Source organism: Hippocampus guttulatus, chromosome 10 (genome assembly GCF_054856545.1).
Source record: "Hippocampus guttulatus isolate MCC_2025c chromosome 10, RoL_Hgut_1.0, whole genome shotgun sequence".
NCBI lineage: Eukaryota > Metazoa > Chordata > Actinopteri > Syngnathiformes > Syngnathidae > Hippocampus > Hippocampus guttulatus.
In genome coordinates, this window is record NC_141270.1 from 466,638 (window position 1) to 490,260 (window position 23,623).

At 53.8% G+C, this 23,623-nt stretch overlaps 3 protein-coding genes across 13 annotated transcripts; 2 read left to right on the plus strand and 1 right to left on the minus strand.

Moving 5' to 3' along the window:
- Positions 1–1,345: 1,345 nt before the first annotated feature.
- ppm1ba (protein phosphatase, Mg2+/Mn2+ dependent, 1Ba) lies at positions 1,346–11,026 on the plus strand. 11 transcript variants are annotated; one of them, XM_086122314.1, is made up of 8 exons: positions 1,346–1,697; positions 3,829–4,750; positions 4,836–4,953; positions 5,413–5,527; positions 6,429–6,486; positions 8,005–8,021; positions 8,515–9,018; positions 9,792–10,601. In XM_086122314.1, coding segments are annotated over exons 2-7 (1,197 nt in total). In that variant the 5' UTR covers positions 1,346–1,697; positions 3,829–3,862; the 3' UTR covers positions 8,516–9,018; positions 9,792–10,601. The 11 variants fall into 11 exon arrangements, with proteins under 11 accessions (XP_085978440.1, XP_085978437.1, XP_085978435.1 ...); XM_086122311.1 differs by lacking the exons at positions 8,005–8,021; positions 8,515–9,018; positions 9,792–10,601 and adding exons at positions 10,645–10,786; positions 10,877–11,026; XM_086122309.1 differs by lacking the exon at positions 8,005–8,021.
- slc3a1 (solute carrier family 3 member 1) lies at positions 10,985–17,301 on the plus strand. The gene is made up of 11 exons (XM_086122302.1): positions 10,985–11,132; positions 11,492–12,001; positions 12,111–12,290; positions 12,374–12,519; positions 12,740–12,865; positions 13,578–13,697; positions 14,835–14,959; positions 15,047–15,248; positions 15,314–15,496; positions 16,622–16,747; positions 16,830–17,301. Exons 2-11 carry the CDS (start codon positions 11,629–11,631, stop codon positions 17,259–17,261), a joined length of 2,013 nt encoding a protein of 670 aa, XP_085978428.1. The 5' UTR covers positions 10,985–11,132; positions 11,492–11,628; the 3' UTR covers positions 17,262–17,301.
- Positions 16,592–23,475, minus strand: prepl (prolyl endopeptidase like). Its single transcript, XM_086122301.1, has 15 exons — positions 23,334–23,475; positions 23,109–23,228; positions 22,948–23,014; positions 22,546–22,693; positions 22,401–22,462; positions 22,189–22,315; positions 21,489–21,705; positions 20,782–20,973; positions 20,480–20,698; positions 19,944–20,113; positions 19,656–19,872; positions 19,274–19,423; positions 18,516–18,618; positions 17,852–17,934; positions 16,592–17,417 (listed from the first exon to the last, which is right to left on the minus strand). Exons 1-15 carry the CDS (start codon positions 23,439–23,441, stop codon positions 17,340–17,342), a joined length of 2,061 nt encoding a protein of 686 aa, XP_085978427.1. The 5' UTR covers positions 23,442–23,475; the 3' UTR covers positions 16,592–17,339.
- Positions 23,476–23,623: the final 148 nt, after the last annotated feature.

Sequence of the window (23,623 nt, forward strand, 5' to 3'; positions counted from 1 at the left end):
GCGAAAGGTTTATTTCGAAATTCTTGAGTTATGGTGTGTGAAATCAATGTCTGGCACATTCTTGACTTTACGTCATATACCCAAGGACCATCCTCTATTATTGATGACCTACTTAGCGTTGCAAACAAGACACACAGGCGCCAACATGAAAAACCTCTTCAATGATCACCACACGGTGATGTCAGTCAATGATCTGAGCATCACATAAGTGAGTGTTTATGACCCCGAACGGGGAGCGTAACTGTATTGCTGCAGCGGACATTATTTTATGCGTGCTTGTTATCTGTCAGTCATCTGGCTCATACAGAGAGATCACCTTATACCTTCCTTCCCGGTCAGCTAAGAATAGCTCGAAAGCCTTCTGATGAGGGATCTCACTTATCTCCTAAGTATTGCAGGCCAACTGAAATAGAACATGGAATATAACGTCATCTAAATAATGTAACAGCAGAAACTTTTAGACATGTACATTTAGGGAACTACCCACAACGTGATGTACATCTACAATGAGGTCCAGAAAACGAAGGTTAGTGCAGTGTGTTCCAACAATTAAACGGCAATCTGAGAACAAAGTTGGGCAAAGTATGGTCTCTGATGTCGGACTACTGAACTCTAGCTGAGTTGAACGGCTTCGGGAAAGCAGCCTCGTGGTCCTGTGGGTTGAGTACTTGATGATCTATCTATCTATCTATCTATCTCCACACGTATACAGGAGTACAGTACATAGAGTACACAGACATAAATATGCCCGTTTTCAACGTTTTATATTTGCTATATTATTTATTTTGTATTTCCTTTCGAGTTGTGCTTTGTCTTCTATTAACTGTACCCTGCGATTGGATGGCAACCGATTCAGGGTGTCCCCCGCCTACTGCCCGGAGACAGCTGGGATAGGCTCCAGCACCCCCCGCGACCCTAGTGAGGATCAAGCGGTTCGGAAGATGAATGAATGAAAAATAAAGGTGTTTGTGTATTTTACAGAATGTATGGCTCTATTCTAAAAGTAGTGAAACACGTTTTATGTACTCTGTGGGAAAGTGCGACGTAAACGACTTTCCAAATGTTTATATTAAGACACAGTTTACTGCATATATAATAGATACGTAGGCAGTTTATGTTATATGTGACACAGAGCGCGCACATCGACAAATGTTTCGAATTGTACACGTGTACCTAATTATGTGTCCACACACCCACTCGTCCAACCAAGCCAAGGGTCGAGTGTTTACAGTACGCGAGCGGACACGTGAGCGACACCTCTTCCGACCAATCGAAACGCAATCTCAAATGAGTGCTTGAGCAATCAGAGACGTGAGGTGAGCGTGTGGCCCCGCCCTCCCGTGGACGTCGAAAAGAACGTCATGAGCTTCATACATAGAACTTAGCTTTAGCCACCATTAGATTCGCGCTTACGTCCTCTCTAAACAAGTGCGTCCCTCGCTAACCGATAATCCGCCTGCACTCACTTAGTTGACACTCGTTCCAAACATGACTTTGAAAGCGAAACGCCCACGCGGAGACGGGCGGAGAGGGCACCTGACTGGCTAGCTTTCAATCCCGTGCTAGCGGCCGATGGACAACAGGGGCTAACGTTTCAAGAGCCGCTAAGCCTATCACAACAAGCCCAGCTCCTTAAACGCAACCCGCCTCTGGAGCCACACAAACAAGGACTCGAAGAGGCTCAACGTCTTTTAACAGTAAGTCCACGGACGGGGCGCCCTTCCTGATACAAACGTAACATCGGCTAGTGTCGTGTGTGCAATTTGACGACTGTCATGTGAGCGTCGTCTTAATTGGTGTCCGTTCCAGCTTGGGTTTAATTAGCCTTTCAATATTACCGCCCTGCTCACTGCTAGCGGTGGTCAAGTGAAATTGTTCACTTTGTGGACTCGGGTCGTTAAATCCCTAGCTCTCATCCGTGTTCGTGTTGGCACCTTGATATGAATTCGATGCAGTTTGGAGCCTACCGCTGCAAAGTCTGCGGCCGCGTTGAAGGGGCCTTTAATGTGTTTGCATTCGGTTTCGTCTGTGGTCTCTATAACCTCACGTTATTAGTGGCAAAGGCAATATAGTTGGCAGGGGCTTGTTTGATTGGCTGCCTTGATAGCTCGGGTTCCACGTTAGTTTAGTACGAGAACACGCGCGCACACGCTGTCTTATGCAGGAACACCGGCCAACCCTCCACAAATGCTCCCACTGGGAAACGATGCCAATTGAAAGCATCGATATAAAGTACATGTAAAGTGAAAATGAAGGGCTTGAGAATTTGACACACCACACAGGAGAGTGGTTTCAGTCCCTGCCAAATTTGAATGACGACAAAAAAAAGGCAAGTATATAGAAATGGAGTCTTCAAAATCATGAACATTCAAGTGGATTCTTTGAAAATTGGTTGCACATTTATCGAGCAGTGTGGCTGGCATCCAACCTTGTTTTTTTCCCACCTGCCAGTGGTGTACCAAATAGCGAAGGATGGAAGGGGGGGACGTTGAAATCGAGCTAAATCTATATTGTCTACCGTAGAGTTATTTTGGCGTGAGGTTAGCGATGAACATAAAGGATGCCCCTTCCCCCCACCTTGTAAAGCTGCCTAACATGACTCTTTTCATTTGTATTTTACAAGTGAGACGTACAACCTTTTCAAATGCATTTATTGAGGCAAACGACTGCTTAGTTGGGCATACTTGGGCCTTGCGTTGAGCAGCAAGCTTTGAGCACCCGATCACGGGATGACAGAATTAGAATCATCTCTATTGGCCAAGTATGCCAAGAAGCCACTACCGGTAGCTGAACCATCCTCTGCATCATTTAGAGACGTTGACAAACAACACCGGCGTCCAGCCCACAAAAGTGTCTCCCCTGCCGGTCGGACCTTGACCGCAATCCTCCGTCACGCTGCTCTTCTCGACGATTCTGGCCACAGATTAGCTTGTGGCTAACCTAGACCTCTCCGACGCGAACTTGCCACCTTCGGCATTCAGAGAACATCTTAGAGAGCCGAAAGAAAACGCGGCAAAATAGGCCGCTGTATGTGAATGGGAAGGCGCTGGTTGTTCGGTACAAATGTAATCAGTTCTACGGAAGAAATTGTGAGTTGGCCAATGGCAATTTGATGGGGGTTCCCGGCGTTGTTGGGATATATTCTCTCTTGAGCCATATTACGCTGAGCGACCAGGATAGCTCCACCTCCATCACTTATTTCAATGCGACACTATTTTATTTCATTCCAAGCGCTGCTCTTCCAGGAAGTTGACCGCTTCTGATGCAGCTCGTACTTGTGATGAGTCATCAACCAGGGGCGATTTAAGATGTCCCCGGCGAGGTCCTCCTTGCTTGTAAAAGCATTCTCTCTCGCTATCTCAAGCTGGCTAAAGTCCAATTTGCAGGACTTTTCACATAATGTACTTTTAATGGCAGTAAGCATCAGCGAGGTCCGAGCTTGTCGGACAGTCCGGAGCAAGTCGGCTCCTGTGTGTTTGTCTGCGTTTGACGGGCTGATCCCGGCCTGCGCGCATCCTCCAGCAGCTAACTAACCGCTAAATCGACTTAGCTCGTTAAAACGGCCCCGCTTGTCTGAGTCCGCCGGCCCTTCTCGGTCTCGGTGGTCTGGAGCGAGGATGACCGTCGTGTACACGGTTGCAACTTTGAAAAGTTTCCAGTGTGTCCCAGACCAGACTTGACCGCCTTTCCTTTTTCCTATCTCGATTTCTTTGAGTCGGCCCCCGAATGAAGCCGTTCATGTCGCGAAAAGGGGCTCCTGCGCAAATGTAATTTTGCTACGCGATCCGATTCCAAATTCCCTCTGTCTGGTGCGTCCTTTTTCCGGAGGCAGGCGCGGGTCTCCGCCGAGCCGAGCGGAGCCATGGGCGCCTTCCTGGACAAGCCCAAAATGGAGAAGCACAACGCCCACGGCGAAGGCAACGGCATCCGCTACGGGCTGAGCTCCATGCAGGGCTGGCGAGTGGAGATGGAGGACGCCCACACGGCCGCGCTGGGCCTGCCGGCGCCCGGCCTGACGGACTGGTCCTTTTTCGCCGTCTACGACGGCCACGCGGGCTCCAGGGTCGCCAACTACTGCGCCAAGCACCTTCTGGAGCACATCATGTGCGCCAGTTTCGGGGCCGCGGGGCAGCGGATCTCGCCGGCCGGTTCGGAGAGCGCCGCCGACGCCCCTCCGGCGGATGGCGCCCCCACGGTGGAGGCGGTGAAAGCCGGCATCCGGGCGGGCTTCCTGGGGATCGACGAGCACATGCGCGGCTTCTCGGACCTGCGCAACGGCATGGACCGAAGCGGCTCCACGGCCGTGGGCGTCCTCCTGTCGCCCGAGCATTTCTTCTTCATGAACTGCGGCGACTCGCGCGCCGTCTTCTACCGGAACTCCCAAGTGTTCTTCTCCACGCACGACCACAAGCCTTGCAACCCGCGCGAGAGGGAGCGCATCCAGAACGCCGGCGGATCCGTCATGATCCAGAGGGTCAACGGCTCGCTGGCCGTCTCCCGGGCCCTGGGGGACTACGACTACAAGTGCGTGGTGGGCAGGGGCCCCACCGAGCAGCTGGTGAGCCCCGAGCCGGAGGTTTGCGAGATGCTCCGGACCCCCGAGCAGGACCAGTTTGTCATCCTGGCCTGCGACGGCATCTGGGACGTCATGTCCAACGAGGAGCTGTGCGAGTTTGTCAAATCCAGGCTGGAGGTGTCGGACGACCTGGAGAGAATCTGCAACGAGGTGGTGGACACCTGCCTGCACAAGGTTCGGTCCGAGTGCGAGTGCGCGCGCGCGCGTTTGCCGGCCGGCCGACTTTGATCCGCTTCCTCTTTCCTCCCCTCCACCTTAGGGCAGCCGGGATAACATGAGCGTCGTCCTCGTATGTTTGCCCAACACCCCCAAGGTGTCCGAGGAAGCCGTGAGGAGGGACGGCGAGCTCAACCGCTACCTGGAGTCTCGCGTGGAAGGTGGGCTTGAACGGCCGCGTCGTATTCCCCTCGGATCTTACCGGCTTGTCGCCCTTGCCCCGACTCGGCCGCTTTCTATTGTCAAACGCGGTCGGAGCGCGCCGACCGCCGAAGATTGACACCGTCGTGACCTCCTTTTCCATTTCATCGAGCTTGTTCCCCCTCGCGTCCACTCCGACATGGTTTTCTCCTCTCCTTCGCTCAGACGCGCCGTGTCTTCCCTCCCCTCCCGCGTTGGCCTCCTCCTCATTTGGGCCCCCGCAAGAGCCGTAATGCCTTTTTATTTTGCTCGTTTGCTTGGAAGCTCTTCTCCCCGGCAACGAGGGCTCTTTGACGTTCTGATCAATTCATACAAATAGAGCTTCACCGAATGGATCTATCGGCACCTCGGAGTGGAATCGAGTCACTCGGCATCGTGCTAATCGAAGTGTTTGGCTTCTTCTCCGCCGTGGTTTTCAGCCATGCTGTCGCGGCCGGCCGACGAGGGCTTTCCCGACCTGGCGACGGTGATGAGGAGCCTGTCCGCTGACGGCAGCATGCCGGCGCTGCCGCCTGGGGGAGGCCTCGCCAGCAAGTAAGAGCCCCTCCGCCACCGCAATGTCTTTTATCTTCAACGCCGCCACCGCTTTAAGGGCACATATTATGGATGGGGAAATGGACTTTTGAAATCGCTCCGATGGTTAAGTCTTGGAGGGAAGTGACACGACAAAGTACTTTTTGTGTTTTCTACCTTTCGAGCGTTGCCGGCGTGTCGTATAACGCGGCCAATTGAGCCAATTAGCCGCTAGTTTGGCCGCCGCGCCGGCTCGATATCTGACGTGTAACCGCCAAAGTCGGTCCGCCCGACTCTCTGAAACGTCTTCCCGCCAAAGCCAAAAGCTACCGAGGCCCCGCGGCGTTTGTATATCTTAGCCCATGTGTCTGTTACGTATGCGATTGTTCGCCAGAGTTGCGCACGTGGGCGTCATCGGGTCGGGCCGCGCGTCGGCTTGGCGCGTCATATGCGGCACGTGCTGTGCGCTGAGCACGAATAGACAAGTTGATGGCGCGCCGCCAGTGAAAATGGAAACGATGCCGTGGCCGCATCATTTTCTCTTTAAACTCGTAAATCGTCTCGTCGCAACAGCCGAAGTTCGCCACAGCCGCCGCGGAGACAAAGCCGTACTTTGTATTGGCTCTGGAGTACGTATGGATAAAAGTGAATCGACTGCTTTGAAGCAGGTTGACGTTGGATTCTCGACTTGTTTTTGAATTTCAGAGATCTGGGGATTTTATTATTATTCTTATTTTTTACGTCCTAACATATCCCCTTTAAATGTCGGCACATGCCATCGGTTACTAATTGACGTTTTCCATAACGGCATTTGACTCCTGCGACTCAAGTATCGTAAATGGAATTGTGGCCACCTCGGCGGTCTTCATCACGTTTGCGAGCGGCCTCACGTTTTGGTTTCATTCCACTGTTCTTCTTGCAGGCAAAGCGTTGTCGAAGCGGTCTACAACAGTCTATGTCCCTACAGAGAAGAAGAAGGGGTCAGTATCCGCCGCGCTATCCGAGACTTTGTAGCGTCATCATCATTTGACAAGTCAAAATGAGAGCGCCGCAGGTGCGTGCGGACCGTCGGCGGTTTCCACTCGGAAGGGTCGCGCCCCGTTAGTGTGTGTCGTTTTCAAGTGAGTTGTTGTCCCCTGAAACACTTTGTTCGGAGCCGCCATCGTTGTCACATCATCGTAAGCCGGAGCGCTACCCGGCTCAGGTCTACTGAATTGACCCCCCCCCCCCTTTGCCGCAACATTCCACTCAAATGCTTCCAAATGTTTGGGTCCACATTTTTTTGCCCCTGTGCAAAGTTCTCCCTTTTTGGTTCTGCGCAATCACAAACGGCTGGACAAGCGAGTCCGTTTTTCTTCCCGGTTCTAAACGGTTGACATGAATCCCAGTGCGTCGTCTGACCAGATGGTGTCAATTTTGTACTTGGTCGCCACCGCGCTAGGTACACCTGCTCCATTCGTCAATTCAGACATGCCGAGCGCCGAAATTTCGGGCTTCCTCGGTTATCTACTTTGGAGGAGAAACTGTGTTCAGCGCGCGCGCACACGCACAGAGGCGGTTTTACACTGCAAGTCCCAAGTGTCCAGTTCCAATTCAATTCATTCCTCTCTTCAATCAATCTCTCTGTACGTTCCAAATGAGCCGCGTCTGACATGCCCGAGTTGATATTGACGGAACGCAATGAAACCACCCGCGTGCGGACATGTCCAAGTTGTATGAAAATAACTTCACGCGTGTCAACAGTGTGCACTGGCAACACCCGCACAAAAGGGAAATAAAGGATACAAATATTGGAAGTTGCATAGTTTTTTTTTTTTTTTTTGCGGGGGGGGGGGGGGTCTGACTCATCCAAAAAAGGGTGTAACCTCCCTCCACATGACTCCACCTGCGGCTGAGCTTATTTAATAATGGACACGTCTCTTCTGTTTCGACCGGGGGCGTCCAAATTTTTTCGTTTCGGGGCCGCATCCAGAAAAAAATCTAAGGATGAAAGGGCCGCTCTTCACATTCATCCGCGCTCAAGTCAGTCAAGAAAGCAATTCTGTATGTCCAGCTCGTTTCAGCCGCTCTCTGTTAAAGGTGTTAAGGAAAAGAGTTGAGGATTTCTATTTGGGGGGGGTGGCCGACAGCCCTCTGGATCTCGCGGCGTAGAACAGCGGCCCAAACTCCACATTCGCAACCCCAAAAGTGTCCTAAGGTGACTTGACAATCATTCACGTGACGTCTTCATCCATCAGCCTTCGAGCACAAAGTGGAAGAAACCGTTTTGGCCTCGAAAATGGATTGACCTTGATTCAATGCGGTGTTTTGGCGGCCAAATCACGCCGCGATGAACACAAGAGCTCGTTTGCGAATGAGGTCATTGATTGGCGGTCAATTAAATTGCGTGGCGTTGAGAGCAGGAAAAGAATCCCGACGGTCACTGTAAGCGTGCAGTGCGCATGGAGCCGCGGCGGGATGTCAAGCGTCTAATTGTATTCACCCTCTGCTTAACGCAGCCGTCCTGTTTCATTTGGTAAGTGACGCTTGGCCCTTTTCCCTCCGACTGGCCCTCACCCCTCCACGCGTGCGACTTCTTGCGGGCATGCCCACCGGCCACGTCTTCCCTCCGTGTCCACTTAACGCTAGCATGCGGAGGCGCGTCTTGTGTGCCAACAATGGACTGTCCCCTTTTGCCCTTACGTTTTGTGCGCATGCATGACACTCCCCCCCCCCCCCCCCCCCAGCCCTCCTGGCGGGCTCTTCTACTGCACGCACGCATACAACAGCAGAGGCAGTCCCTGTCCCTCACTTGCTGTCACCGAGAGCGGCGTCCTTCGAGCTCTTCTGTTGCAAGTGTGACCCGCTGGCTTTCCTTTTAATTTAGCGTCCAGGTTGCTGAGCGTCTGTACCTGATAACCAAAAGTCTCTCTTTTCCTCCTTCTGCCCCTAATGTGAATTCTTTCTCTCCTTCTTTTTTTTAAAATTTTTTTCTCCTCCCCTCTCTCTTTGTGGCCGTCCTCCGCCAGAGTGGCGCCAACCTGGAGTGTCACTGGTAGAAGTTCCTGATCTGCGTGGAAGACAAAAAAAAAAAAAGCTCCACGATTGAGGCCCCCCCCCCCCCTCCGCCCATCTTCAGTTTCTTCACATTTTCTACCACTACGAATCCACAGGAAGAAAACCTGCGGTTGAAAATAGGAAGCTGATGATGGCGGCATCAAGAAAGCACCTTTGGATTTGTGCCAGTTAAGGCCCACTCCCTCTGCCTTCCGCCACTCTTACGAACCGTCAAAGAAGTGAGAAGCCCAGCGTGTCGGTCAACGACTTCCGAAGCTCTCGGCTACTCCTGAGCGGACTGATGGTTGAAACGCTATGCTTTGGTTTGCCTGAAAACCACTTCCTGGACTTTGAAATCCCTTGATTATTATTTTTTTGTTTCCGCCACTAAGTCCAAAGACTGCCACACCTGAACACGCGGGTTGTGGGGGGGAGCGTGGTCCAAATTTTCCCCTGCAGTCCAAACCGACAGTCAGGTGTGCTTTCCATTTGTATTTGTGGTCAATCCTTTTTTCACGTGCTTCCTCAGCTCGCCACTTGGCTGATGTTGATGGACCCGACACGCTTTGTTGTCTTACATCGGATTACTGTTGTCAAGAAGAGTTTTGACATCCAACGTTTCGAATGATCTATTTAGATTTGGAGGGTTTTTTTTTTTTCTTCTTCAAACTCAGCCTTGTGGCCTGATATGCGATTTGCCTTAGTTGCAAAAGTCGCGCTGCGCCACTTGGTTTTGGACACACACGCACAAGGTCGCGCACCGCGTTCCGTCGCCACAACGTTCCAAAGGGGGCACGTGCGAGGCCAAGAGAGATCCGCACGCGCCTTTTTTGACACGTGCTCGATCCTGCTTGTGCTGCCACTTGCCTTTTTTTTAATGTGAGTTGTCATGTTAATAAATGGCGACACTTAGTTGACCTCCCCAAAGCCACTTTGAATTGATGCTTTATAGAGGTTTTTTTTTTTTTTTTGGCGGGCGGGGGGGGGGGGGGATTATCAGGTGTGTTTCAAAGTTAAGCTGCGTACCATGCTCGACACTGAGGAGATTTGGAGGAAACCAACATTGCTTTGTAATACTACACTGTAGAGAAATTGCTTACAAATCATATGACTGCTAATCTTTTTTTAATGTATTTATTTTTTCACCATTTGCAGTACTTGACACATTCCAAATGCTGTCATCCAAAGAGAAACCTATTTCTAACTTATGTTTTGCCCCCCCCCCCCCCCCCCTCCTTGTTTTTCCCAGCTAGAAAACGACACTGAGAGTTTGGAGAAGGCATACGTGCTTTTCATCGGAGAGTGACTGAAAAAGAAGCATTTTTCAAAATTTTAGGTCGTACTAAAAACGCACCCCCCTGCCCCCGTAACAAGGCACTATTTGCATAGTATTCAACTGAATGATTGAGAACGTTTTTGTTTTGCAGATGTGAAAGCGAATTTTCACTGGCATCATCCTCGGAGGAATTTTTGTTCCCGGTCACGATTCCAACATGGGATGATGTTGCAATGTTGTTGTTTTTCTGTTTCTGCGCATTATTTGTGTTGACGTGAATCTTGGGATGAATGCGTGATCACTTTCAAAGTATGTCGCTCCATCTGGCCGCGCTGGTCAGAAATGGCTCCAAAGACGCCCGCGTGTCGATTTCCAGGTTTCAGGCAGGGAGATAAACGAGCACGAGCTCCCCTCGTCGCCACCTCCCGCAGCCGGCCGATATGACCACGGCAAAGTTGACGAGTCGCATTGGGCGCGGGTGCGGAACCCCGACACGCGACCAATCATTGCGCGCCCTCGGGCATTGCGATCGTAAACCTCAGGAAAAAGAGGATTTCAAACCCGGGAGCGCAGCCGTCGCAATGAACCCAATCGCCCCTCGTTGTCACCTTTTGGCATCTGGACACGATTTCCCCGTTGTTTACCGGTACTTTTGTTGACGGACAAAAGTAAGTTGACATTTTCCAGTTTCCAGTGCATTTTTCATTTTTCGATCCCAGGGGTCCTTCTGTATTATCTGTCATTTTGATCGGAAACGTCAATAAAAAGATTTGTTTGAAACCAGGTAGAGAGAGCAGCCTTTGCCTTTTTTTTTTCCTTTTCCGAGGGCGCTGTGGCCAAAACAGCCGGCTTCTGACCAAAAGTGGAGAAAGCGAGCGTTTTGTGACACGGCAAGAGACAAACACGGTCTGCTTGAACTCCTACCACCCAACCAAAAGGCTCTGCGGTATTTTTATTGAACGCACCACGTAAGCATTCCTCGTACGGGGTTGAATTCATAACCGGTCGACCCTCCTTTGGCGGCGCTAACCTCAACCGAACGTTTCCTGTCGTTGCAGATCAGAGCTGCACAAAGGTCAGGAGGAATTTTGGACCATCGCTCTTTCCAAAGCCGTTTCACTTGAGCGGTGCTCTTGTGCCGTTGGTGTGACCGGCTGTCTCTTATTGGCTTGCGGGCGGGACTCTGACCGGGCCGCTCCACAAGTCGTAGTAGCTTCTTCTGTTGAAGCCACGCCGCTGTTGAATGACTTCTGCGCTTTGGGCCGTCGTCCTGTCGCATCGCCCATCTTCTGTTGAGCTTCAATTGGTCAACACGTAAGTTCTTCTGCAAAATGTCTCGCTAAACTCGGAAATTCATTTTTCCTCGGGTGAAAGCAATCTGTCCAGGCCCTGAGGCAGCAGGCAGCCCCAAACCATGATGCCTCCTCCGCCATACTTGACAATTGGGATCAAGTTTTGGTGTTGGTGTGCTTTGCCTGCCCCCCCCCCCCCTTATCCCCGACACACACATCTTTTTCGACCCCGCAGTGTGAATGTTGACATTCATATCATTGTTTGTGTGTGACTTCGATGAAGATCAGAAGACATTTTGTGAGCAGTTGATGCAGAAATGCGGGTCCTTTGCTCAGAAGCCTCCTGCAATCACTGACCAAACTAATCTCTACATTCCACAGGTAGGGATATCGGTGCGCGCATGCGTGCGGCACAGATAAAAACAAAGGAAAGAACCCTGACCTCCACACACACGCACACACATCAAGAGAGACGCAACACTGCCGGCGCGTTCGAACGCTAAAAGTCACCCGACGACATGGAGGTGGCCAGCGTGAATCCGGCCTTTCAGGACGAGGAAGTTGGCAAGAAAGCGGAGGACGCCGTCGGCCCCGCCGAGCCGGAAGCCAAGGCGGCGGACCCCCCCGCCGAGGAGTACGCGCAGATCAAGCCGTACGCCGGCATGCCCAAGGAGGTGCTGCTGCTTTACTCGTCGCGGCCCTGCTACCGAGTCCCGCGGGAGATCCTGTTCTGGCTGATAGTGGCGTGCGCGCTGTCGCTGGTGGCCGTCACCATCAGCCTGGTGGCGCTGTCGCCCCGCTGCCTCGGCTGGTGGCAGGTGTCCCCCGTCTACCAGGTCTACCTCCCTTCCTTCAGGGACTCGGACGGAGATGGGCTGGGAGACCTGAGAGGTGAGTCGGCCGCTCCGACCCGAGCTCGCCCGCTTTGACGGGAAGGACCGTCGGGTTTTCGTTGGAATCCACATTTCCTTTGATCGTTTGCGCGCGTGCCCCCCGGCAGGCGTGCGGGAGAAGCTCGGCCATTTCCAGTACCTGAACATCAAGTCGGTTTGGCTCAGTACTTTCTACCGCTCTCCCACGAAGGACGCGGGCTACGGCGCGGAAGATTTCCGGGCCGTCGACCCGCTTTTTGGCACCATGCAGGACTTTGACGACCTTTTGGCCGAGATGCACAAATTAGGTGACGCCCCCGCCCGCTTGCCGCAAAGTCGACGGCGGTCGCCGGCCCGCTTCGCGCCATCTGACCGTCTCTGCTCCCGCCAGGTTTGAAGCTCATCGTGGACTTGGTTCCCAATCACACCAGCGATAAGCACCGCTGGTTTAACCTGAGTCGCGCCAGAGATCCGCACTACGGCGACTACTACGTCTGGGCTGACTGCGGTGCCGCAGAGCCCAAGCCCAATAACTGGGTGGGGTCCCGTCGCGCAACCGAGAAGTGGAAATATCCGGTTTGGCCGTCGCGTGGATGAGAGAAAAACGGCGGCGCCCCGAGACGAGATGGAAACGCTTGAATTCATTTGCTTGATTCTTCTGACGCCGACGCAATCGAAGTCGGGGGACTCGTGGGGCCACGTAGAAGAAAAGGTCGGCATCGCGTTCACCTTTGAATCTCTGCTTCCCTTCCTCCAGGTGAGCGTGTTTGGGAACTCGTCGTGGACGTACGATGCGGTGCGAGGGCAGTGTTACCTGCACCAGTTCCTCAAGGAGCAACCCGACCTGAACTTTCGAAACCCTCGCGTCCGTCAGGAGATGCTCGTAAGACCGCCGCTGCGCACGCACGCGTCGGGGGTGCCGTCGCGTCGCGTTTGGGGAAGCCTTGCCTCCTATGGCGAACCGCTGTGACCAATTGCCCTAGAGGTGCCGCAGCGTCTCCGTTTGGGCCTTGGCCAGATGACGTGAAGCTTCTTCCCCCACCTCACAAGATGGCGCCCGAGCAAAACTGTCACGTTGGACGTGGCTTTGGCCCGGGCGCCAAAGCAGTGAATAGCGAGCGGAAAAATGAATTGCAAAGCCAAAAAGCAAGCGAGCCGCAGCACGCGCTCCTTCGCCGGGCCCTTCGACTCCGCGGTGTCATTTGCAGTCGACGGCGGGCGGCGCCACGAGGCAAAATGGCCGTCCCCGTAGACCGCCAAACACGAGGTGGCTTTTTCGGCTCGATTCAAATTTCCACAAAGGCAACGTTAATGGGCACCCCCTGCTGAGGAGGCGTTGTGCAACGTATTGTCAAGAAACGTTTTGACTTGACTTGCCCTTTGGAGGTCGCCGCGGGCAATTTCGCCAAACATTTTAGCACGGCTAATTGTCAAAAAGAGAAACGATCGCTCCCAGCGAAACCTCTTTCGCCGCCGCCGTTGTCAACTGCTGAGACATCCGCACGATATTGCACATTAACTCGAGCTTGCGCGCTTTTTACTACTGTGGTGCGGCTCAAAGTGCAAGTGTCCTTTTTTTTTTTCTTTTTTCACAGGATATCATCCAATTCTGGCTGGACAAGGGAGTGGACGGCTTCCGGCTGGGTGCGGTCAAGCACCTGCTGGAGGCCGCGCACCTGCGGGACGAGCCCCAGGTGGACCCCAATATGCCCCCTGTGAGTCGGACCGCCAGCCGTTGTGCGCAAAAGTACAGAGGCCTTTTTTGCGTTGCCGTCAAACGTGGGAACGGGAGATGCCGATTTCAGCAGATGAACTCGTGAGGCGGCACCATTAGACTGCAGGCAGGATTCCGCTCAAATCGCTCCTCGGGGGGGGGGGAGCTGCACGTCACTGGAGTGTAATGGCTCCCTTGTCGCACGCAATGAGGAGTTGATGCTATTTCCAAACGCAACAGGCACTCCTGCGCTCACGTGTATTTATTGTCAAATCAAACGATTTGGCCAATCGGAGGCGGGCCGCTCTAAGATCTTACACATTATAGCCGGCCGCTTTATTCTCAGTCACCGAAGACGCCACCTTCAGAAGTGAGCCACAGTTCCAACTGCTGTTTCAGCAGAACCTCAACGAGTTTCCTTAATGATTGATTTTCTTTGTGTGTGTTTTAAAAGAAGACACGTACACACCGCACACATACTGTACACGTGTCACGGATATACTTGAACATTTCATGAGATCCGATACAATATCCGTATTTAAAAAAAAAAAAGCAGTTAGGAATAGAACTCCAGTCTCGGCCATCGTCCTCCACCAATATGTCCTGCCCGCCTTTGTGGTGCTGCCCGGGCCTGGATTTTATCCTGCTGGATTTATGGCAACATAATAACACATAATACGTGAACCTCAATGTAATACTGGACTTTCTAGGACAGGGGTGTCGAACCTTTTTTGACCAAAGATCTACTTTTTGATCAACCGACCTCCCGCCATCGACCCCTTACCGCAGGGGCAGGGAGCTCGGGTTCCACGAGAGCCGTCTCCTGCCTGTTTTCCATCCCTCCCGACTTCAACACACCTGATTCAATTGATTGGGCATCGTTTCAGGCTTCTGCAGGGCTCGCCGATGGGCTGATCATTTGAATCGGCTGCGTTGAAGTCGGGATGGATCTAAAACAGGTTCCCTAGCCCTGCCTTACCGCACACGCGCGCACCGAGGAGCAATCGCCATAACGGCCCCGAAGATGAACGCGACAGAAAAAGGACAGGCGCTGCCGAAACGAAAAGACGGCTCTTGTATGGTCGTCCGGGGGTTCGCTACGGTAGACGACTGAGCAGGATGCTCCGCCCTCTTGCAGGAGTGGGCGACTTCCGAGCGAGACCTCCACCACGACTTCACCACCACGCAGCTTGGCCTGCATGATCTGCTGAGGGAGTGGAGGGCTCGCATGGACGTCTTCAGCCGAGAGCCGGGCAGACACAGGTACGGTGCCCCCCCCCCCCCAGTTCGAACCGCAGTCCAGGAAATGCCAGCGACCCCCACATGAGCGGTGCCGCGTGCGCCCTTTAGGTTAATGGTGACCGAGTCATATGACGGCAGCGAGGTGGAAAAGACCATGATGTACTACGGGACCCCCCTGGCGAAAGAGAGCGACTTCCCCTTGAACTTGTACCTTCTGGACTTGCCTCACAACAGCAGCAGCTCGCGGGTCAAACATCTGGTGCATCTTTGGATGGCCAACATGCCGGCGGGACGCTGGCCCAATTGGCTGGTGAGTCGCACGGCCGCCTTATTATGTCGCCTCGCTGACGTGGCCCGTCGCGCCCCCGGGATCAGGTCGGGAGCCGCCACGCGCCTCGCGCGGCCTCGGCGCTGGGTCGGCGCTACGCGCGGGTCATCAACATGCTCTTGCTGACGCTTCCCGGTACGCCCATCACCTACTACGGCGAGGAGATCGGCATGGAGAACATCAACGTGACCGACGGTCGGCCGGAGGACTCGGCGGGCGGATACGACGAGGTGAGACGCGCTTCGCTTCATGCGTTTGCGATGCCATACGAGCGCTTTGAGAGGGATGAAGCGTGAGGAAAAGCAAAGAAGCCAAAGTATGGATGGGCGGAAGGAAAGTTGCAATGCGGCAGCCGCGTTGCCATTTGCGCTTGTCGTCTCGATACTGCACTCTGCTCATGCCCGCGCAAAACCCTCCAGTGCCACTTGGGGCGCCGCATCTGTTGAAACGGAGAACAGATTTTCAACTCGGTCGCTCCTTTTGTGCCGCTAAGAGGTTCCTCACTCGGATTCAAACGCGCTATGCGATCCCAATCGTATTTCTTTTTTCTCCAATCGCCATGGCAACGTGAACCGGGATGAAACAAGGAAAACTGACCGGTGGGAAAGGAGGAGCAGAGAACGAGATTAAAATCCCATCAGTGAGGCTTGTTCCGAATATTGGGACTCGAATAGAGATGCGGCGACGCCCGTGCCCGCGTTGGCCGTCTGTACACGTCATCTTTGATGCCGTCTTCCCTGAGCTCCGCTTGTAGGGCAACGCGTGCACAGAATATACCTTCGAGAAAAACAAATCTTCTGTGGAAAAGAATCTTTTATTCGAATGAAATGTATACCATGTGGAATAGTTGATTTGGTGTCTAAAAAAGGATGCTTTGCGTGAAACGGTCAATATTTTGGGGAACAAAACAAACAAACACTTTTTTGCCTAACCAACACTTAGTCTGGAAAAACAAAAGTGTTTTCGGCGCATCCCTAATAAGATACAGTACTCTGGCTTTCCTACATCCGTGTTTTTACAGAACAGCGACAAGATGGGAGTCAACAAAAAACAGCTTGTTTTGAGCGATCCGAGAAATGAATTGCGCGTCGGGTTTAATGACCGTCGGATGAACGAAGATTAGGAGCCAGAGCTCGCTCCGGCCAAAAACGCCTTCTTGTCGTGATTGAAAAGCCTTCGCTGCAACAGTGTCGTATGTTCGGGGAGACTTTGGGAATTGTTCCCGATATTCCAGGCCATGAGTGTATTCCGGACGGTTGTGGTAAAGCGCAAAGTTGCGAGCAAAGCTTCAATGTCGATGACGGCACTGAGCAACAACACGCGGATTCCCGCTTTGCCACTTTTATTTGCCGCAGAGCGTGAGCGGAGCCCCTCAGCGCTCTCCCATGCAGTGGAGCGCCGACGCCAACGTGGGCTTCAACGACCGCACCAACGTGACGTGGTTGCCCGTGCATCCCGACTACCGCAGCGTCAACGTGGAGGTACGCGGCGGCCCTCCCGACCGCCTTCCCTTTTCCGCGGCATGCGCGCCGACCGCTTCCCACGCGTCTTCTCCTTGTCCAGGTCCAGAAGGGAGACGAAGGCTCGGCGCTGTCTCAGTACCGCCGCCTGAGCGGGCTGCGGCAGCGGGAGCCGGCCCTGCGGCGGGGCTGGTTCTGCCACGTCGGCGCCGACCGCGGCGTCTTCGCTTACTTGCGCGAGCTGGACGGGCTGGAGCGCGCCTTCCTCCTGGTGCTGAACTTGGGCAGCCGGGCGGCCGTCACCGACCTCTCGGCGCTCGCCGAGCTGCCCGAGCGCTTGCGCGTCGCGATGAGCACCGAGCGGGCCGTCGACGGCGAAGCGGTCAGCAAGTCTCGGATCGCCACCGAGGCGGGAGAGGGTTTGATGCTGGAGTTTTCCTCAAACGCTCGCTTTCACGCCAACCACCCGGGCCTGTGCTACATCTCCGAGAAGGCCTGCTATTTCGGCGCCTTGGACATTCTCTATACCTGCTAACGGCTGCGCGCCGCTCAATAAGAAACCGACACTGCGGTCACGTGGCTTGTTGTTCCCTTTTCTGTCGTGCTGGCAGCTTTATTTCTTCCTCCTGCGGCGAGCGCCGGGCGCTTCCACATCCAGCTCCTTGTAGAGAAACGCCAGCTGGAGGGCTTCCTGTGTCAGGCGGGAAAGACAGCGGGTCACGTTTCGTCCTTGGTGGACATCGGCGCGAAGGTGAGACTGAAGGTCGAAGCGGACCGTCGCTCGTTCACCCCGCCCGCATGAATTGAGTCAAAGTGGGCGAAGTTCGGGCACGCCAGCTTTGGGCCGGCGGGTTGCCGGCTGCTCTGCTTTTAGTGGCAGACCGGCCAACCTTTTATATACAGTGTGCGTGTGGGGGGGGGGGGGGGGGTTGTTATCAATTTGGCACGGCAACTTGGAGCGTTGCTCAAGGATACGGCAGTACGGCGCCCGCCAACTAATGCGGAGAAGGGCTAACTCGCCGTCAGATTTTTGGTTTCGCCTTCAGTATCGGCCGCTACCTTCGAATGGGGCCGCGCGCCTGACCCGGCCCGTCCCCGCATTGCAGCCTCGGATTTGGCGTTTACCTCCTCCAGCACGGACTCCCAGTCATCGGGTCCCCCGTGGTCGGCTCCGGGTTGGACATTCACCACAATATTAGCTTCCGGGTCTGGAAGAAAGCGCAGGGCGAGACAAAAGCCAAGGTGAAGGAATTTCTCCGTCGCTCGCTCGACTCGTCGTCCGTCCTCTTTGAATTTGGACCATCCGAGCGCCCTGACCCTTCGCCTCCCCATCTCTGCGGTCGCGGCTGTTTCACAAGCGCGGTCTTGACCTTGACAGCTCCCCGGTCCGCGGCGTCTAATCTCCGGCTCCGATACGCTATCTCTTAAGCATGCTAATGGGCCCCCGCCGCCCCGGCCTCCGCGCCATCAGCACTTTATCAAATAGACTCCGGAGAGCCGAGATTATGCGCGCAGACGCAGACGCCGCCGCCCTCCCTCGTGCCGCTGCGGGCGGGTGAACAACTGGGGCCGAGTGATGCGATGAGGTCCGATTAGAAGCGAGGGGGGGGGGGCGTCGGTGGGGGAATGAACGAGTGCAATTAGCGAGCACGCGCATACGCGCCGGAGCGCAAGGTGACCCCCGCTTCACGTCGGTCGTGAACCAAAATGACTCGCGTGACGGACGGCCGACGCGCGGCGAATGCAAGCGGGACCGTTTGCGGCGACCCGACACGTTAGCGGAATGTACCTGCTTTGGCCGCTTCCTTCAGCTTCTCGGCGTATTTCAGGACGCCCGCCAGGGGCGTCCTTTGGTCGTCGGCGTAGGCCGTGAGCAGCATCGACGGGTAACGCTAAAGGAGGAGAAGCATTAAAACGCCTCGCCTTCAAAATCGAGTGAACAGTCTCCAGAATGTGTGCGTGTGTGTGTTTTTTTAACCGTCTTGTTTTATCCCCGCCACACGCTTAAAACGCGCAGCTAATGAAACCGCTTTTTAAAACGCATCGCAGATGTGAACGCAAAGGTCTTACCAAAACAGCAAGTAGTGTCGCGTCTGCGCCCAAAAACAAAAACGAAAAAGCTGCGACAAAAACGAACCAAAATGATGCGAATTTCAAAAAGAAAAGTGAAAAAACCCACGACAACGCCGATCTGGGTACACGCAAGTGCCAAGAGAAGCAAACGACAAACAAAAAAAGACAGTCGTGCATGAGTTCAATGACCGAGGAGAAAAAAAAAGGAAGATCAGCTCTCTCTGGCCCCATCTTGTACACCTAAAGCGGTGTTTTGTTTTTTTTTTTTAAATGAAGAAAAACACCGTCGCTGAAAGGTCACAAGCACTGGGATGCAGGAGACGTGCCCAACGATCCGACTCGTGGCAGAAAAGCCACCTCCATGTCAAATTTGCAACTAGACTCGTTTTGACCTCTTTCGTTTTCCCTTTCCAAGGAACCCCCCGCCCCCAAAAAAAAGTCAACTTCAAAGCGCTAAGCTGTGCGCTTCTTTACCTGAGAAGTAATGTTGCAAACTGGGCAATAGGAGGCGATGGTGAGCCTGTGTTGCGGGTTTCCCAGGGGGTCCCCCCACTCCTCCCTGTCCTCCAGCGTCAGGGGCAGTTTGGGGTCCTCCATTGTTGCCAGTACATCCAGGAAAGGACTCTGTCAAAGGGGGGGGGGGGACACCAGCATGTGAAAAGGACTCCTTTGCATTTGCGGCCCCGTCCCACAGCAGATTTGTTTTACGTTTGGCGTGACGGAGCAGCCCGCGGCCTGTTTTTCCGAGGACTCGTTCGATATCCGACAAACTGCCGCTTATTGTCGACTTGCGTGTCAACTCGAATCCTCCGCCGCCGTCGGGCGACACTCTCTCGAGTCCGCGCGCAACGCGTACCTGTAGCGTGACCGCCCGCATCATGTCCGAGCGTCTGTTGCACAGCGCCCCCACCGGCACGGCTCCGGCGCTGCGGGCGGTCAGGACGGTCCTCCGAGGGCCGGAGACCCCCGAGGCGAAGAGGTGAGCGAGGCAGGCTTGAAGGTCTTCCACGCTCCTGCGCTTCCCCTCCACCCGAGCTTGTCTCTGCCACGCCAGCCCGCGCTCTCCTCCGCCTCTACGCGACATCGAGCGCCAAACAAAAATAAACGCTTCAATCGGGCGCTTGGCTGTGGCGGCGGACGCTACCTTATGTGGCAGTAGGCCAGAGCCCAGCCCTGCTCCAGCAGAAAGCTTTTCTCCGGGCGGAAACGCATGTCGACGTCCCGGCCGTAAGCTCCGTAGACGTGTACCAGCAGAGGAGTGTCTTTTGTACACGGCCCGCCGCGAAGCAGCGTCACCGGCACCAAGGTTCCGTCCTGCAGCGGGGATGGATGCCATTCTCGGCGTATTCTCAATGCCACCTGACCTCAGTCACGTCAACGTGTTTTGGACTCCGATTAACAAATATAGATATTGAGAAAGGAAATTACAAAGTGCCATATCAATAATGTATTAGGCAATCTCCCACCCCAAAAAAATACCGCTAATATGAAACTGCTGAATAAAACGTCACACTGCATCATAGTGAGCTAACCAAAATATTTGGAGCAAGGTGACTAGGATGCAGGTGTCCTCCATGTGCTTGTGGCTTTTCTGGACCGTTTGTGACGATTCCAACTTGGATGAAACGTGCCGTGCTGCCACATGCCGGTGTGAGCTGATGAACGTTTGAGTGTTGGCACCTGGCTGCGGGCCTTCAAGCGCGCGGTGATGGCATTCCCCCGGTTGGTTGGAAAGGGAACGGGCCTGTCTCCCGCGCCCGATGAAAGGAGGCCTTCCCGGAGGCCAAGCCGGTAGGATACCGGGGGACGAACCGGAGAGGAGATCAGGAAGTCCATTGTGCCGCATCGCTCTGCAAAGCCCGGATGCTGGCTTTCAACCGCGCATGCCCAGGAGGGCAGCTTCAAGCGGAACAGTCGGTCAGTCAGGGAGTGAGTGGACTACGGTACCCAACATTTTGTTTGATTTTTTTATTTTTATTTACCTGCAGAGTATAGGCTGCCCTCGGTCGGGAGAGCGGAACGACAATCAGCTCCAGCTCGTTGCTGGTCGTCGCGGCAACCAATACGCAGTGGTCCCCCACCACGTCCATGTCTTTGAGCACGGTGCCGGGACGCGGGGTGAAGATGGGATCCCATGACATCATGGAGGGCTCGGAGATGGGGGCCTTCACCACCTGAATGGGGGTTTGCTTTTTGTCTTCAGACACCCGTTGATGCCCGGACTTCGCCTCGACAGGCAACCGCCCGCATATTGACGACACAGGAAAAGTACTTTGACCGAACAGCCGGATAAGGTCAAGGGGGCATCCAAAAAGATGACCTCATATTGTTGAGGAGCTCGTCCCTGCGGATATACCTCGGGTTCGTCCTTCATTTGCACTTTTCTTGGACTCATGCTCCCTCCCGCCCCCCATTTTTATCTTGGAAATGTTTCAAAAGGAAAAAAACGGATCATTTTCACAGTGCCTGCGTGGCTTTTCTCCGGGTACTCTGCTTTCAAAGGTATGAGTCTGGGTGCGGACGGCTGTTTTGTCTCCGTGTGCCCCGCGATTGGCTGGCAACCGGGTGAGGGCGTCCCCCGCCTACTGCCCCCGAGACAGGCTCGGTCGGGGGCGCCCCGCGACCCTCGTGAGTAGAAGCGGCTCCGGAAATGGACGGACGGATGCTTGTGTTGAGTCTCTCTCTCTACCTGATATTCTCGTCCGGGCCCCGTGTTGGCGAGGATGATCGCGTTGCGCCTCCAGTGTTCCACGTAGTACAACAGCTGCGGCTGGCGCGCCTGAACCAGGACGGGTTCCAGACGGGGGTCGGAGACGTCAACGAGCAACACCTGGGAGCTGCTCCTGCCGCTGCAGGCGATGCTCAGCACACGGCCGTCTCTTGAGCGAGACACCTCCACGAAAATACTGAGGTGGGGAAATTAAAAGGGGGCTCGGGCACATTTAGCATCCCGTATCGTGACCTTCGGATCAACATTTTTTGTAAGTGTGCCGCAGCGTCGAACGACGTAAAGCGACCTACAACGGCCTTCATGGCTAAATCGCTGGCAACAAAGGTGAGTACACCTCTGAATGAAATTGTCCAAACTTTGCGGGTAATTGACGCTTCTCTGAAAATGAGCCTAAATGCCACAAGATAGTGTCAAAGCACTACTTTTCCATTTGCGCAATGGCCTGACAAAAATCAAGCCGCTCCCCTCCCTTCAACATAGTTCCTTGGCGCCAAAGAACTCATTTTCATTGACGGGGCTTCGGCCTGAGCTCAAAAAACAAGAACGGACGATCGGTTAGAAAAAAGAAAAGTGCAAATAGGTGAATGTACGACTAACACCGGGATGAATTTTTAAGAGTGGCCATAAACGTCACCCGATAATGCTTCTCGATACTCACTCCGGCTGCGATTCCTCATACACGGAGCGTATCGTGCTTCCGTTTTGCTCGAGGTCCAGACGGTAGACCTTGCGGCATTTCAGACCTTCCCGGGTGGTGTAAAACAACACCTCGTCAGTGGCCCACTCTTTCGAGACACAAACATCAGGTCAGACGTTCGCTGCCATCGTTGGACTTATCCAAGCCGCTTTAAGAGCGTTTTCAAAATGTACCGAAGCTAACGACGTTGTCCAGCGTGAGTCCTCGTCTTTGGCCCAGCTTCACCACCACGCACCTGCGTTTGGATGTCACGTGACCTCATGCATTCATCGGAAGGAAACAGACAAATGTGTCGGGATTCTCTTCTCCGGTACTGACCTTGTTGTTTCTGTGCTCCACCTCTTCAGAGTGGCGGCGAGATGCTTCTCCTGAGGGGAAAGGCGTATTCTCTGCACGGTCCACGCTTGCGTCTCCTCGCCCGTCGCGACGCATCCCAGGTCGAGAACCGGCTCTGGTTCTGACTCGCCTGCGAGCAAAATGCTGGTTTTATCCGCAATGGACACGGAACGCGACGGCCATTTCAGATCAGTGAGCAAAATTTAAATGAGAGAAGTCAATACAAAATACCGCATTCAACAAAAATAGCAACGCATTAGACAGAAACGATATGTAAATGTTGACATGATGAACTGAATCCATCTTTGACCAAGTTTCTCCGGATACTTTGGATCCTCTGAAATTGCGGAATTGTGCATCAAAATGTTACTAAACGTTGCTTACTTTTCGTCTTGTCCATTCTGTAGATGCCGTTTCTTCCCACAAAGTAAACATGGTGACGACCGTACACCTGTGTCAAGAAAGATCGAATCCATCGTGCAACATCTTAGACACTTGGAGACATTCAAGTGGGGTAGCGATACACTGCCGCAATGATTAATTACCGCTGAGTGGTCAGGTAGGTCTGAGAACCTGCCGTACGTTGCCTTCAGGTGTCTCTTGAAACACGCCTTCAAGTCCTTGTACCGCTCAAGGTCGCGACTGAAACGGTCCGAGGGTATTTCCTGAAAAGTGACAACTGGATCAACACTTCCAAAGAGAACCATCGCGGACTTTTCCCGGTTTCAGAGCGGGCAGAAACGAAGCGTCCAATTTTTGGCCACACTTACTTTCGTGTAGTAACGACAACGGACACGCTTCGTGACAAAAACATCCTGCAATCGGGAGCGAAATGTCACAGAACGTGCGGCTAAACGGAGTGCGGCGACGACAGCCATTACATTGCTTTTACATTTCACGCGCCGTCTCGAAGGAGGTTTATCGGCGGCCGTGCTTCCCTAAACAAAGGCTGCGGCGAATGACGTGAACAAAAATCTCAGACGTAGTTAATCGATACCAGAGTTGATGGGTGGCTTGTTTCCTTCTTGAAATCGAGCTCGACCGCTCTGAACGCTACTCA

Coding starts and splice junctions, on each gene's coding strand:
- ppm1ba (XM_086122303.1), top strand. CDS start 3,863: ATGGGCGCCTTCCTGGACAAGCCCAAAATGGAGAAGCACAACGCCCAC. Junction 4,954..5,412: donor CCTGGAGTCTCGCGTGGAAG/GTGGGCTTGAAC, acceptor CGTGGTTTTCAG/CCATGCTGTCGCGGCCGGCC. Junction 5,528..6,428: donor GGGGGAGGCCTCGCCAGCAA/GTAAGAGCCCCT, acceptor TTCTTCTTGCAG/GCAAAGCGTTGTCGAAGCGG.
- slc3a1 (XM_086122302.1), top strand. CDS start 11,629: ATGGAGGTGGCCAGCGTGAATCCGGCCTTTCAGGACGAGGAAGTTGGC. Junction 12,002..12,110: donor TGGGCTGGGAGACCTGAGAG/GTGAGTCGGCCG, acceptor GCCCCCCGGCAG/GCGTGCGGGAGAAGCTCGGC. Junction 12,520..12,739: donor AGCCCAAGCCCAATAACTGG/GTGGGGTCCCGT, acceptor CCCTTCCTCCAG/GTGAGCGTGTTTGGGAACTC.
- prepl (XM_086122301.1), bottom strand. CDS start 23,441: ATGGCTGTCGTCGCCGCACTCCGTTTAGCCGCACGTTCTGTGACATTT. Junction 19,873..19,943: donor CTGGCCTACTGCCACATAAG/GTAGCGTCCGCC, acceptor GATGTCGCGTAG/AGGCGGAGGAGAGCGCGGGC. Junction 18,619..19,273: donor TTTGCAACATTACTTCTCAG/GTAAAGAAGCGC, acceptor CTCCTCCTTTAG/CGTTACCCGTCGATGCTGCT.